The sequence below is a fragment of the Urocampus carinirostris genome, chromosome 17 (assembly GCF_059441175.1).
Source record: "Urocampus carinirostris isolate Australia breed hairy pipefish chromosome 17, RoL_Ucar_1.0, whole genome shotgun sequence".
Lineage (NCBI taxonomy): Eukaryota > Metazoa > Chordata > Actinopteri > Syngnathiformes > Syngnathidae > Urocampus > Urocampus carinirostris.
The window spans coordinates 33,416,597-33,433,868 of NC_142365.1; the positions used below are offsets into that span (position 1 = coordinate 33,416,597).

At 39.2% G+C, this 17,272-nt stretch overlaps 1 protein-coding gene and 1 pseudogene across 1 annotated transcript in view; one reads left to right on the forward strand and one right to left on the reverse strand.

Moving 5' to 3' along the window:
• acsl6 (acyl-CoA synthetase long chain family member 6) overlaps window positions 1-17,272 on the reverse strand; it is a 74,424-nt gene that overhangs the window by 28,886 nt on the left and 28,266 nt on the right. Inside the window, exons 3-6 of the mRNA XM_088321260.1 lie at window positions 7,588-7,702; window positions 7,454-7,518; window positions 7,269-7,370; window positions 4,035-4,134 (exon numbers count right to left, since the gene is read on the reverse strand). Of these exons, the coding sequence (XP_088177386.1) occupies window positions 4,035-4,134; window positions 7,269-7,370; window positions 7,454-7,518; window positions 7,588-7,702 (382 nt within the window). The remainder of the gene's footprint in view (window positions 1-4,034; window positions 4,135-7,268; window positions 7,371-7,453; window positions 7,519-7,587; window positions 7,703-17,272) is intronic.
• LOC148349844 (uncharacterized) lies at window positions 15,203-16,537 on the forward strand (annotated as a pseudogene).

Below are 17,272 nucleotides of genomic sequence, written 5' to 3' on the forward strand. Positions count from 1 at the left end.
TCCTCAAACACTTCATCTCAAAAACATTCAACTTACATCTTAAATCTGCATTCAGGCTCCAAGTCTCTGCACCATACAACACAGTCGGCACAATCATACTCTCATACAGTCCCCTCCTAACATCCATACTCATACTCTTGTTCATCACTCTCCTCAGAGCAGCCAAAACCTTGCTTCCTTGATTCACTCTGTGCAATACCTCACACCCCATTCCACCAACTGCAGCCACATCACAACCCAAGTACCTAAAGCTTTTAACTTCTTCCAGGACCTGTCCATGCAACCTGATTTCTAGCGCCATGCCCACTCCATCACGTGAACACTTCATCACCTTACTCTTCCCAACATTGACAAATAACTTACGCCTATCACATACTCTTTCAAACTCCGTTACCAACCTTCTCAATGTTTCCTCAGAACCAGCCACAAGCGCGGTGTCATCTGCAAACAACAACTGACTTACCTGCCACACTGTTTCACTGTTGTCCCTCATGTCTACACCTCTGCCAAATACTCTTGCATTCACCTCTCTCACCACACCATCCATGTACACATTAAACAGCCATGGTGACATCACACACCCCTGTCTCACACCAGTCAACACAGGGAACCACTCACTTGTCTCACTCCCTAGTCTTACAAATGCTCTGCTGTTCATATAAAAACTCTTCAATGCTTCCAACAACTTTCCACCCACTCTATACATCACCATCACTTGCCACAACGCCTCTCTATCAACTCTGTCATACGCCTTTTCCAAGTCCATGAAAGCCAAATAAACATAATCTTCCTTTCCTGAAACCACTTTGCTCCTCCATCACCACCTTCTTTCGTTCTTTCTTCCACTCTCTTAATCAAGACTCTTCCATAAAGCTTACCCGGCACAGACAACAAACTGATACCTCTCGAATTGCTACAATCATATTCATCACCTTTACCCTTTTACAATGGCACCACATATACACTACACCAATCAACAGGAACCACACCACTTAAAAAGCATACATTCAACAAGCGTACTAACCAGTCAATCATAGCTGTGCCACCTTTTTTCAGGCATTCAGCAGTACAACCATCCAACCCAGGTGTCTTCCCCCCTTTCATTTCTTTCACTGCCTCTTGCACCTCCCATCTTTCCACAGGCTTCACATTTAAATCACCCAACACGGAAATTCTCTCCATACCATCGATCGGCTCGACTCTCACTTCTCTCCCATCCTCCACATTTAGCAACTCCTCAAAATACTCTGCCCATCTCGTCCTGACTGCACTACCGCTAACCAACAATCTACCATCCTTATCTTTCACTTTCTCTTCCTTTCCAGGACACTTTTCTCCCTTCCTCAAAGTTCACCCCTATCTTTCAACACCATTCATCATTTGCTTTTCTTTTCACTGCTTCCACTTCCGCTTTTACCAACCTTTTCTTCACTTTATATCTTTCATACGCATCACCACTCTTATCTTGCAGCCACTCCTCAAAGGCACGTCTCTTTTCTATCACAACCTCTAATACCTCATCATTCCACACTTCACTTCCTTTCCTAATACCTCGACCAACTTTTCTCATTCCACACACTTCTTTTGCACTCCTCAACACTGCCTCTTTAAACCACTTCCATTCAATTTCCACACTCTCCATTTCTCTTCTACTAACCCGTACGTACTCTTCCCTTATCCTCTCTTTAAACTCTTTTCTTTTCTGCTTTATTCAACTCCGACATTTTCACCTCTTCCCTCACACTCTTCTTATAACTAGCCCTCCACGATCCATCTATTCTCAGTTTTCCTTCCACATAAAAATGATCAGACATACCACTCATTTCACCTCTGTAAACATGCACATTCAACAATTATTTAACATCCCTTTCTTAACCACTACATAATCCATCAGTGTTCTGTCCAACATCTTGCCACTATCCACTCTGACAAAGGTATACTTATTCACGTCAGATAATTAGTATATAAAAGAAGAAAATAATACTTAACATAATAATGTGCTTTATGTTTTTATTTTTTACAGTGCAATCTTAAACTGCTTTGTTAAACAAATTAAGTGTTTGAATGTACTGTGCTACCTCAACAGCAGATAATTAGTACATAAAAGGTATATAAAAATCTGCTGCCACCTACTGATAATGATGACTATTACAGTTCCTCGTCTGAAGATAGAAAAAATACTGAATAATGGCCTGACTTTTTGGAAAGATAAAATTGGGCAAATTCCAGCGGCACACTAGACAAGGTCTCACGGCACACTGGTGTGCCCCGGCACACTTGTTGAAAAACACTGGTATAACTGACCAATTTATCAATCAACTTAAAAATGTGAATAACAAGTGGAAAGGCCTGTAGCCATCCATGACTTCAACTTTTTGCCAAAATAATTAACCAGAATCAACCATTTTCCCAATCAAAAACAAGTGCTATGGACAGCAATCATACCATTCATCAATGATATCTTGTTGCAGAAAATATCAAAACTTGAAATAACAGCAGCAAAGCAGAAGGCCCGCACACACGTGCGCTTTTTAATATATTCGTCATCAGTAAATGGTTTTCCGTGCTTTGCTATGCAGTGAGCAATTTCATAACTTCGGTTTTTAGCAGTGAAAATATTTTCAGGGTCCGTGTTTGTTTGCCGTACCTGGACACAGCGCGTTTTAACGTATCCGCCTTGTCAGACTTGTCCTTGAATTTACGTTCATGTTTTGTCTCGTAATGATGTTTAACACTTGATGCGCAAGGTACAATGCTCTCGGGGCATAATGCACAAAACAGCACGGTCATTTTTGCCACAAAGCCCCAGTCATCTGTCCACGCTGGCTGTAAAGAACGCAATGTTTTCGCTCGAGGAGCCATCATGATTCGTTCATTTATCACGCGCTTATGTTTCGTTGGCTGGGTTAAAACACAGATCTCTCATCTGCGAGGCGCCGCGCAAGCACACACTGACACAAAACGCACCTAAAGCCTAACGTAAAGCCTCAAAATAAGACAGTATAATCATTATTATTTTGCCATGCGCTCGCGTGCCACTGGTTGCCGACCCCTGCTCTAGAACATGATGCTGCCAGCACCATGTTTGACAGTGGTGATGGTGTTTTTAGTGTGTTTGCAGTATTATTCTTACACCAAACATAGCATTTTGCTTTCAGCCCAAAAAGTTTGATTTTGGTCTCATCTAACCAGAGCACTTTGTTCCAGATATTATTTGTGTCTACCATGTGGCTTTTTTTAAGGTATTTTATTTTTCAGAAAGGGCTTTCTTCTCGCAAATCTTCCATAAAAGGCAGATTTATGCAGAGTCTGACTAATAGTTGTCGTATGCACCGATTGTCTCAAATTAGCTGTGAATGCCTGTAAGTCATCCAATGTGATCCCCCTCTTGGTTGCTTCTCTGATTAGTTTTTTTCTTGTTTGGGCCAAACATTTAGAGGGACGACCAGGTCTTGGTAGGTTTGCAGTGGTTTTATGCGCTCTCCATTTTGATATCATTGCTTGCTCAGTGCTCCAGGAGATGTGAAAATGTTCCGAATCTTCCTATTCCTGCCTCAATTTTTCCACAACCTTATCTTCCTGGTGTGTTCTTTGGTATTTATAAAGCTGTCTGTTCTCATGTGTCTCCTCTCACTGACCTCTGAGCTGAACACAGAATAGGTGCATTTAAACTGAGACTTAATGATGCATAGCCGCACTTTATCATTGTTACTCATTTAGGTCGAGATTGATCATTCAGAAGTCATCTGGAACGTCTGGAGTCAGTTGGCTGAGAACAGAAGGCCAATATTTTTGCAACACCTATTCAGTTTTTTGTTGGAAATATAAAATGTTGAAATTTTTTTGCTCCAATTCACATTTGTGTCTAGCATGTTGTTGATTCTTAAGAAAAAAAAAAAGTTTTTTTAGCTTGAAATGTGGCAATATGACAAAAGGTTCTTAAGGGGACCAATACTTTCACAAATCACTGAATGATATTAATTAATTTCTGCTCAGACTTGCCACATTAGTGTAGCGGCTAACAAGTGTCTTACCTGTGTTTATAATGAAGCGTATGGCGTCAGGGCCGAGAGTGTCATAAAGTGGCACCACCACCATGGAGTATGTGTAGCACGCTAACTCCGAGATTATCCACTGAAATAAGAATAATCAACAATAAATCCAATTCAATAAAATGTCAGTACTTTATTTTTTGAAAAAAATCTAGTTTTTTCATGTTCACAAAATAATTTAAAATAAACCACAAAATCCAAAAGTTTATCTTTGCCAAGTTGAAAGGGCACCGACTTTGATAAAAACGGTCTAAAATGGGAACTTAGCCAGATGGCTCGCTGAATAGCTAATATTGTAGTTTGATAGCAAGCTAGAATGGTAAGCAGCCAAAAATAAACCCAAAAGGGAGCTAAATAACTAGCTAAAAGTGTTAAAAATAAAGCTGGATAGCTAGATAGAAAAGAGGCTAAAATTTAGCTCGATGAGATAGCGTGTAAAAAATTTAAAAAGCTAGCTCGATAACTTGCTAAAAAGCCTAAAAGAAAAATAGCTATCTAAAAAGGTAGGCAGACAGCTAGCTGAAGAAACTACACATTTTTTTCTCATTTGCCTTATAAAAACCCATTGGAATTTAGTTTGTTGTATATCCTGTGAAAAAAATCAATAAAAAGATGAATAAGTACATTTGTTTAATACACGGATAAATTCTTAGTCTATTCTCTTAATTAATTAATTGAAAATAATTATCAATACTTGAATACATTTTTTTGCTCATGAAGCCCATGAACTGAAATGTAATATATTTGAAATTTAAATAACAATCCATCATGTTATTACTATATTTTTACAACGTTATTACCAGGTAAAATTATCAAGAATAGGGGTTAAGAGAGGCTCAGTCAAGCAATAAAAAATAATTTTTCAAGAAAATCACAATGACCCATTACAGGTGAGGTATTTTCCGAACAGGTTCGCAGGCAACTCAGCTGTCCTTGGGGGGCACCATGTTGGACACCCCTGGGCTAGTTGTTAACTCGTGACCATTCAAACTTGAATTATGGCAAGTTTAAAGAAAGTCATGTTTACATTTGCGCATTAGTACTTTATCCCTTAGGTAACTTAAGTCAAACTAAGAAATATTGACGTGCTAGCAGCTAATTGTAAAAATGACCTGTTTAATGTTATTGATTAACACATGAGATGAGATGAGACTTAAATAAGGTAATCTCAATTACTCTTGTGTTGTCCAGATTTTAGGGACCTTCTTTGTACTTTTTTAACAGCTTACTTGGAAATGAGAATAAAAAACAGCATTTTTCTTTTGCAGTTAGGACCAATCTCAGAAAAGCCATAACATTTGTAGTTAAATATAATATAATTTAGGGCAAGGGTGTCATCGTACTCCAGTGTTGTTGTTATTGTATAGTGACTCTTTTACCTGACTGCCCATTTTGCACATCTGGTTAGCTGGTTAGCTGCTCCTCTTGCATTCTTTGCACTACTGTATAATACTATACATAGCTATAATAATTTAGTATATTATTAGTACTTCAATACTCCAACTCAATACAACATTTTATTTATATCTGTACATTCAAGGAAACTGTGCGGGTCAGATGTATCGACATTTCGTTCTGTATACACGTGTACAAGAATGACAATAAAGTATATCTGAATCTAAATCTGAATCAAACCCTTTCGAGCCTGGTGCCACATGGTAGAAAAAAACTCACGGGGGCCTGACTTCTAGATTAAAGAAAAAAAACGTGGGAGAAAAAAAAACCTGTAACCTGTATGGGAGTAGAAACTGGGTTATTAGTGACTCGAGCAGTCTCCACATTCAGGTCATCTGGAGGTTCATCTGGTGGTTCATCGGGTGTGAACGATGCAGGGCCCTCAGAACTGTCTGGGCCGTCTGCATCACAGCATTGGTCGTTTCTGGTCGACTGATGGGTTCCAGCATCAAGTAACTGATCCACATGTCTGCTGCGCCAGATCAGTCCTGGTGACACTCGGACTGTGTACATAAGTGGGCCAGTTTTGGAAATGATCTCACCAGTTTGCCACTTCTGTTTTCTATGACGATAATCTCTGGTGAGCACAAATTGACCCACATTGAAGGTTCTCAGTGGTGATTTTCATCTGGATGGTTTGTTTCTTTGACAAACCCCTGTGCAGGTCTGGTCTCAGGGGGTCTAAACAGGATCTCAAGGATCTTCCCTTGAATAGTACAGACAGTGATTGACCTGTGGTGGAATGTTCGGTGATGCGGTAGGACAATGGGAAGTTGGCCAGTTTCTCCGATAAGGACCTTTTTATGTTCGCCATGGGTTTCATGGATTGCTTAAAGGTTTGGACGAATCCCTCTGCAAGTCTATTTGTTGCCGGGTGAAATGGCACGGTGGTAATGGGCTTGATTCCATTTCTCTTCATAAAGATCTGAAATTCTTCAGACGTAATTTGGCTACCATTATCGTTGACTAGTTGCTTAGGGAGTCAAGCCCGAGCAAACAGCGCACGAAGAGTTTCAATGGTTCCTGTGGGTGTTGCGCTCTTCATAGGGAACACTTTAGGCCATTTAGGATATGCATCGACGACTACCAGGAACATTCTGTCCAGAAAGGGACTAGCGTAGTCGATTCTTTTTTATTCCATTTGTTTTTCTTTTTCTTTTACTTCATTTTCATTTTTTCCTTTCTTCTCTCCTACATTCTTTTTATTCCTGTTTTCCTTTTTGCCAGTTTCTTATTTCTTCTTCCCTATTTTTCATTCCTCTTTTTCACAAAAAAAAATCACCTTCCCTTCTTTTTGTCCTTCTTTGTGAAAGGCTGGGTATAAATTGGAAGAAAAGGGTGCTTTATACTCACTTACAGTCTCCTTAGTTTGTAGTCTTCCTTGGACACATTTTTGGTTGCACTACACATTACAGCGACATCTAGTGGACAAATTTAAAAGATGTGTCCTTTTAAGAACAGCGGAATGATTTTAACAGCGCTGTTTGGCCCAACCTCATCTGGATCCTAGCTTCAGTGACCCCAAACTCAATTGAGTTTGAGACCCCTGCCCAAGACACACTACAGGAAGTGGTGCCCTGATGACCCAGGCGGTTAAAGGAGCCATGAACTGTGAATATATACATGTTTATGGACGTTAGCTTATGCCACAAATTACATCTTAAGTGTTGGTTCTTTTTTGCCTGTTCTGGTTTATTTTGTCTATTGGTTTGAGCACAAGAAATGTTTTATGTTTAAAGGGCTAAGTGAGAAGTGGACAACCTCAGGCCGGTTCTGAGCAAAGACCCCAATAAACTGGTCTGGACTGGCCTTGCAGCCCTGGTGTAGTAGGCCCGATCCTAAATGCTCAGCCCTGGATACCACCTGCAGAACCGGAACCACACAACAACATATTGGTTAACGGGTTTTCCTTCCCCCCTTTTTTTTTTAGGGGGAGAATTTCTCACCTCTTTGTAGGACATCCATCTGTAAGGCTGGTTGGGGAGTCGCGAACCCAGGCAAGGTCCATCACCTTCGAGCATAAAAGAGATTAACCAAATTAGATATTGTTATTAGTTTGTGAGAGCTTTAAATTTCACACCTGAAATATTGAGGCCTCGCCGAAAGACCTCGTACATTGTTGTAGCGTCATCGTGGTAATGAGTCAACAGCTTGGAAGGGTCCCCCATCATGGAGCGGCGCCCCCTGTCTTCACGCTTCATTAGAAGAAACATTAAACCCGTTTTCGGGTAAAATTGAAGATAGATATAGTTGCCAACAGATCATATTTCATGTTTCCAATGGAGTAAGTTATCTTACATGATTATAATCTCTGCTAAGGGTCACTCAGGTGAAACAGTGTCTCCGTCTTGGGCGGCATCATACAGAAATGACTGCATTATCAAGTATGCACACCTAAGGTTTGTGAGAATTTTAGCCTGGATACAGCAATCTAGACTACTGGCAAAGTTTGCAAAGCAGACCCTGCGCGTCTTGCAGTACCACAGTGATACACGAAACATTTAAATAGAAAACATGGCAGACAGTTGAACGAAACAGAGTCTGGCTCGCCTCGATAAGATTCAAGTAATTTTCAAGCCTACATGATTTTGATGACATGCATTGTACATGTGATACCCGTATATTTTGCTATAAAAATCATTTGAGTGTTATACCAGTGTGTGCCTGAAAAACATATTCAAATTTAAATGCATATAGTCCTAAGAACGAGTTGTCAAAATGTTAAAAACAGAGTCCATTGTCAAAACCATTTGATTTCAAACTGTTTATAATCGTTTTTGTTTCAGACAGTAGTTTACCACTGAATGTAACCTTACAAAACGCATATAATATTCCTTCTCTTCACTATTCTACTGCTGTCAATGTGCCTGTTCTCAGTTTACATGGATAAAAAAATGCTTGATATTATTTATTTGCTTGTCCGTCAAAAATTGACAGAGGTTTTGATGGAGTTGTATTTATCCTACAGTTGACATTTAATATGTTATATGTGTTCTCAGCCATTTTGAAGAGTTCTCAGCCTGTAAACTACTCTCCAAGGCCATGAGTTGTGTTTTGATGTACAGACTGTGTTTTGTTCTCACATACCAACGGATGTACCCTGACCTGGAATGACCTCTTCATGCCATAACTCAGGAAGGAAAGGGAGTCTTACCCAGGACAAAGGAAACCTTCCATCATCTGCCGGAAAGCAGGCCTTCGAAAGAAGACTAATCAACTCTACGTAGCAAAGGCAAAAACTGAATATTAGAAGGGAGGTTTTTCGAGGAGATCCTCAGAGCCAGAGCCGAGCCGAGCCAGAGCGCAGCAAGCAGGGCAGAGCGAGCGAAAAGATGTCTAACAGCAGAATCTCGGCGGCTCTCAATATGATGATTAATAAAGTAACTAATTATAAAGAACCGATTCTCTTTGTCCTATATTGCAGAGCGTTTTATTATAAATGTTGGAAACTTGAACCTAACATTAAATTGGTCCTTCGAAACCGGATTCCAAGATGCCAGATGATTCCAGGACGCAAGAGGAAAATCCAGGAAAGACTGTGGCCACAGCATAAAGACCCTTTATCCGGGACTGGACCTTCCCTCGCGGGCTGGGATCTGACGGTTGACGGAAAGCCAAGGACTTAGAGAATCGTGAGTAAAATTTATTCATAACATTGTGTAGATAACCGGTAAAAGAAATTGACTCGCGAGCGCGGGGGGTAGATTCTTAAGGTTTAAGGATCCTCCGTCGAAAAGATTAAGAATCCTCTGTAGAAAAGGAAAATCTTAACAGAGACAAAGATTAAGAATCCTCCGTTGAAAAGGAAATTACGGGGGCAGATTCTTAACAGAAAAACCCTGACAATTCTAGACTCTATCAGGTAAATAGTTTTCAGACAGTTAAAATTCCGCAGGAGGCGTGGACTCCCCTAACCCAGCGCTTTAAAGTTAGTTAAATTTCACAAGGATGTGCGGAGTCCTCTGTCAACTGAAAATAAGTGGAAAGAAAAAAAATAAGAACAAGCGATGTAAGAACGTGATCACGATAAAAAACAAGACGTCTGTGTGATTGAGAGAGAGCGAATGAAAATAAAGTTGCCACTAGGCAATTGTATTTAATAAAAAAAAAAAAAAAAAAAAAACACCGACAAAAACAACAGTGAGCTTCTGTGGATGCTTGTAGGCAAGAAAGCTCCACTTGAAAAGGTAGGAGCGAGCCTTACCACATGAGTAATTAATCGTTGTCTTGTTGAAAATAACCCGGTGTTAGAATACCCTATGTATTAACACCCACCAAGACTAAATTGCAGACTTAAAATGGGGAAAGGACAGAGTAAGGAGAGACAAAAATACTCGATGAGCTCCAATGTAAAGACTGAAGAGTTATTTATAGGGAAGACCCGACCGCAATCGAGCCTCTGTGTTACTGGATAAAAGTGAGAAATTTGGGAAAAATATAAATGAGCTATTTAGATGCGTTAAATCAAAATAATGCCAGAATAATACCGAAAAAGATAAAATATTCCTGTTTTCAGTTCAAAAAATTGGTAAAAAAGGACTGGGAAGAATAGGAAAAATCTAATTGAGTGAATTGAAATACACTAATTTGAGATAAGGGCATTTTTATACCAAAAAATATTGAAAAAATTGTTTATAAATACTTTTTTTTCTCTTTCAATTAAAATGGAAAAAATGGATTGAGTGAAATTCAAATGAGTAAGATAACTCATAAATAAATAGATGCCATTTTCACATTAAATAGGTGAAGCTAAAATAGTAGATTTAATTGGTTTAAAGAAAGAAAAAAAAAAAAGAGAGAGAGAAACATAAAGGGGAAAGTTAATTAAATATTAAGAGAGATAATTTGGTGAAAATTAAGTGAGACTAACCTTAATACAATAAATTGGAAAAAAACCCTTACTTTTTCAACATTGAACTGTTTTAAATCTAGTGTAAGTAAATGGGTAGAGTGGAGCACATTATAGAGTGCTTTTGAAGATCTTCATTGACTTGAAATGCGTTGTTTAGATGCAAACCATTTGCGATTTATGGCATTACCTTTGTGGAAATACCGTAATGTATCCTAAAAAGGAGGATAACGAATATACAGGGCCATATAGTGAACCGCGTCGATTAATGGCTGCTGCCTCTTTACTGAGGGAGGAAGAGCAGGCACACAGTAATACGCCTCGCTCCACGCCGCCCCCACAATATGCCAAATATCATTCACATGCGCACCCCCCAGGCCATTTACCCGCTTCCGAGGAGAAGCCGGAGCCTGGTCACATAGCATGTTAGGAGAACTAGGCAAAATACTGTCCCCCTCACCACAAGTACGGTCACTGGACCCGGAAAGGGAAGGTACAGAAATATAGACGAATGCGTTAGACAAATGGAGTTATTTTTCTGGGTTGAATAATGGTTTTAAATCTAGAAGGGGGATTCACACGTGACACCGAGCAAGCTGTGAATAGTAAAAAAAAAAAAAGAGGTGAATATGAGGACGCAGGAATTAAGTGGACACTAAATTAAGGAGAAGATAAGGTTATAGTTATAATTGATACAATATTTACACAAAAATATTTGCATGTAAGATGTTACATACAGTTGAGATTTGTGTAAATATGCATTTCGTGAGAAACAGCCACTGTAGTAGTAAAAAAAAGGGTTGTCAGCATTGTGCAAAACATGTGACAGTAATTTTATAGATAAGCTATAAAAATAAAGAGAACTATATAAAGGATGAAAATCTATTTGAAGGCAAATGAACATAGACATAACATATTGTTTTGCTTTAGAACAAGAAATGAGAGAATTGCAAAGTATTACAATAATAAATTCGACTACAAAAATACTGTAGTGATACAAAAACTACACTATTTTGTTGCCATAATGAGAAATATTATAGACTAAATATATATATATATATATATATATATATATATATATATTAGTGAACTATCGTGAAAACACTGCAAAGGAAGGTTTGATTTTACAGCAAAAGTGTTGCTCTAACGATGTTTTTGAGTTTCAGAATTTTGGTTCTTGTCTCATTTGGACTCAACAATCCGCTGAGGAGAAAATGGAAGAACGGTGAGGAAAAAAAAAGTAGCATTACTAACGATGATGAAGATATTTGAATGGGATGAACGATGGTAAGTGAAAAACCAATTTTTATGATATTAAAGGAATATGTCAACAATAAAGGCGTTACAGGTGAGAACCAGAAAAGTTTTGTGTTCATATTCGGCCGGTATGAACCATAACTATGATAAGTAGATCTCATCTTGTTGGAATCCATCACAGCGATCATCGAGCAGCGATTGGAGGACACCCTGAACTGGTTGCAAGCCAATTGCAGGGCACACAAAGATAGACAATTCACTAGCTCATTCACACATAGGGACAATTTGGACCAACCAGTCCACCTGAAATGCATGTTTGTGAAAGAGGTAAGTAAACCGGATAGCCGGAGGAAACTAACGTGAACAATGAGAGCATGCAGGCTTCGCACAGGAGCCAGTGGCTGGTTGTGAACACACACACCTATTCCCAGGTCCTTAGTAATGCCGCACACGTGCTGGCCACTGCGCCACCGTGCTGCACACACATATATAATATATATCTCATCTCATCTCAGCAGCTGCACCGCTTATCCTCAGTAGGGTCGCGGGGGTACTGGAGCCCATCCCAGCAATCATCAGGCAGTGGGCAGGGGACACCCTGATATATATGATTTTTTTAAACTGAACTATCAATAATGATAATATGATAGGAATTTTGAATTCCGTGTACTAGCTTGCTAAAAGATTTATAGATCTTGGCAGAACCCCTGAAATTTAGTGATACAAAGATCGAACTTATAAATCGGTGACAAATATAGTAGATATCTGCGTATTCATTCAGTTTTGATCATCGAATTATTAATTTATTTTCTGCATTTGTTGATGGTAATTGCGAATAACAGGCTTGTCTTTTTCCATTTTTCTACTTACTGTACTTTTCTTTAACATCTTAGTACAACATAATTCGTGATATCAATCATCAAAGCAAATGAGCCGTTTGAAAGCAAGCTCTCTTTGATGAATTGAACAAGGAAAAAAGCCGTTTGTCTAATAAAAAGACTGACCTTCGCTCGACAAGAATTACCAACAACAATGACGTAATCTCGAAGCGACGAGATCTCATTAGTGAAGATCGGCGTGCAGGAAAATAAAAAAACTCATACAGCAATACCAAAATAACGATAAGGTTTGTAATGCGTTAAATCCTTGTCAAAGAGTAAACTAAATGATAATGACAATTTAAAGGAAAAAAAGTTGCGTCCCCAGCATAAATGATGCGTCTAGGAAAGGTAAGTGGGAAAATGAAAACACTGAGTGTATAATACAAGATAATTATACAGAATAGTTTAAAAAGAAAGGATATTTGAGTAAACAACTAATCATTTTTCGTTGAAAATGCGAATAGCAAAGGGTAATAACTTTAGACGTGTAGTTTTGCTCCTAATAAAGCAAGGACGATTAAAGCAATGAAGATGACTAAAAACGGTCCATAATTTTAGTGTCAATCTTCTCGTTCGTAAATGGACAAATTCAAAAGAGGCGTAATACGTAAAAAGATTATTTCCTTAGTTGTTCTCGTATTCAATAATACATTACTCTCAATAAAATAATCAAAATTTTGAAAGAAGTTTGAAAATGACGACAAACTAACACAGAAAAGAAAATTCGAGATTAGAAATCATTAATAACGTAGATGAAGCTATTTCAGTCACTGAATGAATTTTTTCCTTTTAAACAGGAAAGAAACTAGTATTAATAGTCAGACCAGATTTGTATAGCCTTGATCACAAGGGATCTCGAAGGGCTGCAAAGAACAAAGACTGGTGCGTAGAAGCAAAGATTGTTGCGCAGAATAAAAGATAATGAATAAACAAAATAAATACACTCAACAAGATGGTTCATGAGTGACGGGTATGTATTGCTCTATATTGAATCAATAACAAAAGATTGATTATGATTACAGAGAGAAGAAAATACAATAAGAAAAGTTATGACATTAAGTTCGATTTGGCATTTTTAGAGATTTTTTAGATCTTTTGAGATTTTTGATGTTTAGATAGTGTGTGGGTTTGGAATTTTGACAAGTTTAGCCCAAAGGACAATTGGGAGGACAATTGATTACACACTGATTTTTTTTTTAGAATGAGTGTTACGATTGACAAGTGATAAACAAATGTGTAACAAATACTGACTTATGGTTTGGTTAAGTTAAAAGGAAACGGTTTCTATGGAAGAGAATTTTTAGAAGACAATGAGAAATAGATTGAACAATCTTGAAGAGGTTCATAAGAAATGAAAATAACGGATTAATTGATTTTGAGACATATCATGCTAATTTAAAAAAAATTGCATGGGAAATAAATGGGTAGAAATTGATTAAACTAAGATAATGTCTACTAGTACTTAAATTTAGAGAAAAATTTAAGACATAGAGTAATCCGGCCAATTTACTAAAAAAATCCCACTACGTAAGCACAGTGGAATTAACGAGACTCTCAAGTGCCAGTGAATTCCGCAAAAAGACTCTTTCTAAGTCTCCAAAGGACATATAAATCTGTCAAAAAGAGGCCATGGACTAATTTGCTGAAAGAGCCAAAGACATCAGTCATCCATTGTCTGCACCGCTTATCAACAGCGAGGCCAAGGGAGTGATATGGAGCACATCCCAGCTACGCTCATAAACAACGAGCTCAAGGGAGTGTGGGGGTAACACACACGGCGAGACGTAAAGTGTTGGGCCTGCGGTCAAAAGGTCACATGTCCTTTGAATGTGAAGAAGAAAGCTCTGCTGAGCAACACCAAACAGCGTGACTAGGCCAAGATAGTATTCAGACATAAAGTCAAATGCCATAGCAGCAGTATTCTTACCTGACCCACTCAAGTCACTGTTTAAACAGCATAACTGGCTTATGGATAGATGCGTACCGCATATCTCGTTGTGCAAAAAGAAGAGCATCAAATGGCAAGACTTGGAAAAATTAGTGTACAAAGGAGAAAGAGCCAAAGATTGGAGAGAAACGGGTACGAGTACTTCGTATAGCAACTCCACAGGATTAACAAGAAAGGCTCTTTTCTGGTCGGTGACAGTGCAGTCAGAAGTACACTTAATAGAAGAACAAGAATGACAAATCTTTTTAACCGGAGAGGACAAGGAATTGTTGACGCAGATTCCCGAGAAATTATGGTCTCAGGGGCCTACGGACGTGGGCCTTGTAAAAGGGGCATCTCCTGTAGTAGTCAGACCAAAAACAGAGCATCGCCCTAGAATAAAACAATATCCACTCAAGCCAGATGCTATGGCTGGGATACAACCAGTGATTGAAAATTTAATAAAAGCAGGGGTGTTAGTGGAATGTGCCGACTCTCCAGTAAACACGCCACAACGTGCACTCCTTGGTTAATATCGTGGACCTATAACAACTCTGTGACAGTGACTGTGCCACCAAATGCCACCATTGTGATGTCCATACCGATAACCTCTTTAAAAGGGTTCCAGTGAGGCAGTCTAGGGGGACAGCCAACACATATTACTGGGCAAGGGTGGGAGGAGTACTGGTGGTACGTGTTTGGACACGGAGCGTTCCAAGGGTGGGAGTATTTGGTTATAACGCAAGCAGGGGAGTACTGGACCCCAGGGGACAGCTCTGAGGCCCAGTATTTCAAAAATCGGGTTAAATTGCAGCATCAAGGAAGCAATTTACAACTGACTATAACCGTTACAAACCAGACAATTCGACCTCCGGGATCAGATTTTTTTTTTTAACAGCACGTGCTGGGGTTTCACGTTATGGGCCTGGTCCTCGGGCATGGACCCCTTTTTCCCAGTCGTAGTGTGTGTAAATGACAGTATGAAATCGACTGATCAGCCAAAATTAAGTAACTACTCTGTAACGACAAATATCACATCAGTAAGCATGTCAGTCGAAGACATTGATGGGTGGTTCAAAGTTACCACAGGAATTTCAAGGATAGATAACAACTGGTTGCTAATGGCTGAGCAGGCGGCACATGCTGTCATGACCTATTGTGTTGTGTGTATGGGTGCTTACCTTCTTTTGCGGGTTGTACCATCCACTCTGAACTCAGAGTGCCTGATAAACGTAATGAATAATACTGTACCAAACGGAAACTGCTCTTTCTGGGATCAATCCTACCCCGAAACGACAGTTGAAAAACATAAGCCTGTGTTTTTTAAAGGAGTAGTTCAAAATAATTTTACCTGTATAAATAGAATCGGACTTGGTGACAGTATAAGTAGTCTGAATGATATACAATGTCACCAAATGTTGACAGTCAATATAACATTTAAACCACTCTCCCGGAGTGACATCTGGTGGTGGTGTGGAGGAGACAAGTTGTATGATAGACTACCGTACAATACCACAGGATTGTGTGCATCTGTGTCTCTTATTTTACCTGTGTCTATAACCACCACCACAATCCCTGAATTGCTAACATCTGTGAAGAGCTTGTTACCACATGCATGGAAAAGTAAAGGTCTACCTATGCCTGGAGTGACAATGATCCTACATACATCGACAGCATCGGTGTTCCAAGAGGCGTACCAGATGAATACAAATTAGCAGATCAAGTAGCAGCGGGTTTTGAATCTTTGATTTGTTATTGGTGTACAATTAATAAAAATGTTGACAGAATAAACTATATCCATTTCAATGTGCAGAAGTTAGGAAACAAAACAGAACAAGGTTTCTCCGCCATACAAGAGCAACTCTCTGCTACCTCCCTCATGGCTTTCCAGAACCGGATTGCTGTTGATATGCTACTGGCTCAAAAGGGAGGGGTCTGTTCTATCTTTGGTGACCAACGTTGCACGTTCATACCGAACAACACGGCAGCAGACGGAAGTCTGACAAAGGCCCTGGAAGGCCTCAGGTCACTTAACAACAAGATGAAAGACCACTCAGGAGTTGACACATCAATGTGGGATGGTTTTGGAGATACGTTTGGAAAATATAAAAAATAATATATCAGCTATGATGGCGATAGCCGTTTTTGCGGCAATTCTCACATTGTGTGGATGTTGTTGTATTCCGTGCATAAGAACATTGCTAACGAGACTAATTACAACAGCTCTTGCCCCAATGCAGGCAAAGATGGTACCTTTGTATGCTCTGTTGCCCTCGGACACCAATGCTGACGATGACTCTGGCAATTACCATAAAAATGACGATGGTGAAAATTGTAATGACACAAATGTTGATGATGATTGCCTGTCTCTGCATTTTCCTTATATTTACTCAGATCCTGGTCATTATGACGACAACCTCTAAGTGTAACAACTGTGTTGTATTCATGATTTCTCTGTTGAAAATCGTATTGCGAAATGACAGTTGAATGAAGTATTATATCACCAGTAGGATAAAGAGGAGGGAATGATGGAGTTGTATTTATCCTACAGTTGACATTTAATATGTTATATGTGTTCTCAGCCATTTTGAAGAGTTCTCAGCCTGTAAACTACTCTCCAAGGCCATGAGTTGTGTTTTGATGTACAGACTGTGTTTTGTTCTCACATACCAACGGATGTACCCTGACCTGGAATGACCTCTTCATGCCATAACTCAGGAAGGAAAGGGAGTCTTACCCAGGACAAAGGAAACCTTCCATCATCTGCCGGAAAGCAGGCCTTCGAAAGAAGACTAATCAACTCTACGTAGCAAAGGCAAAAACTGAATATTAGAAGGGAGGTTTTTCGAGG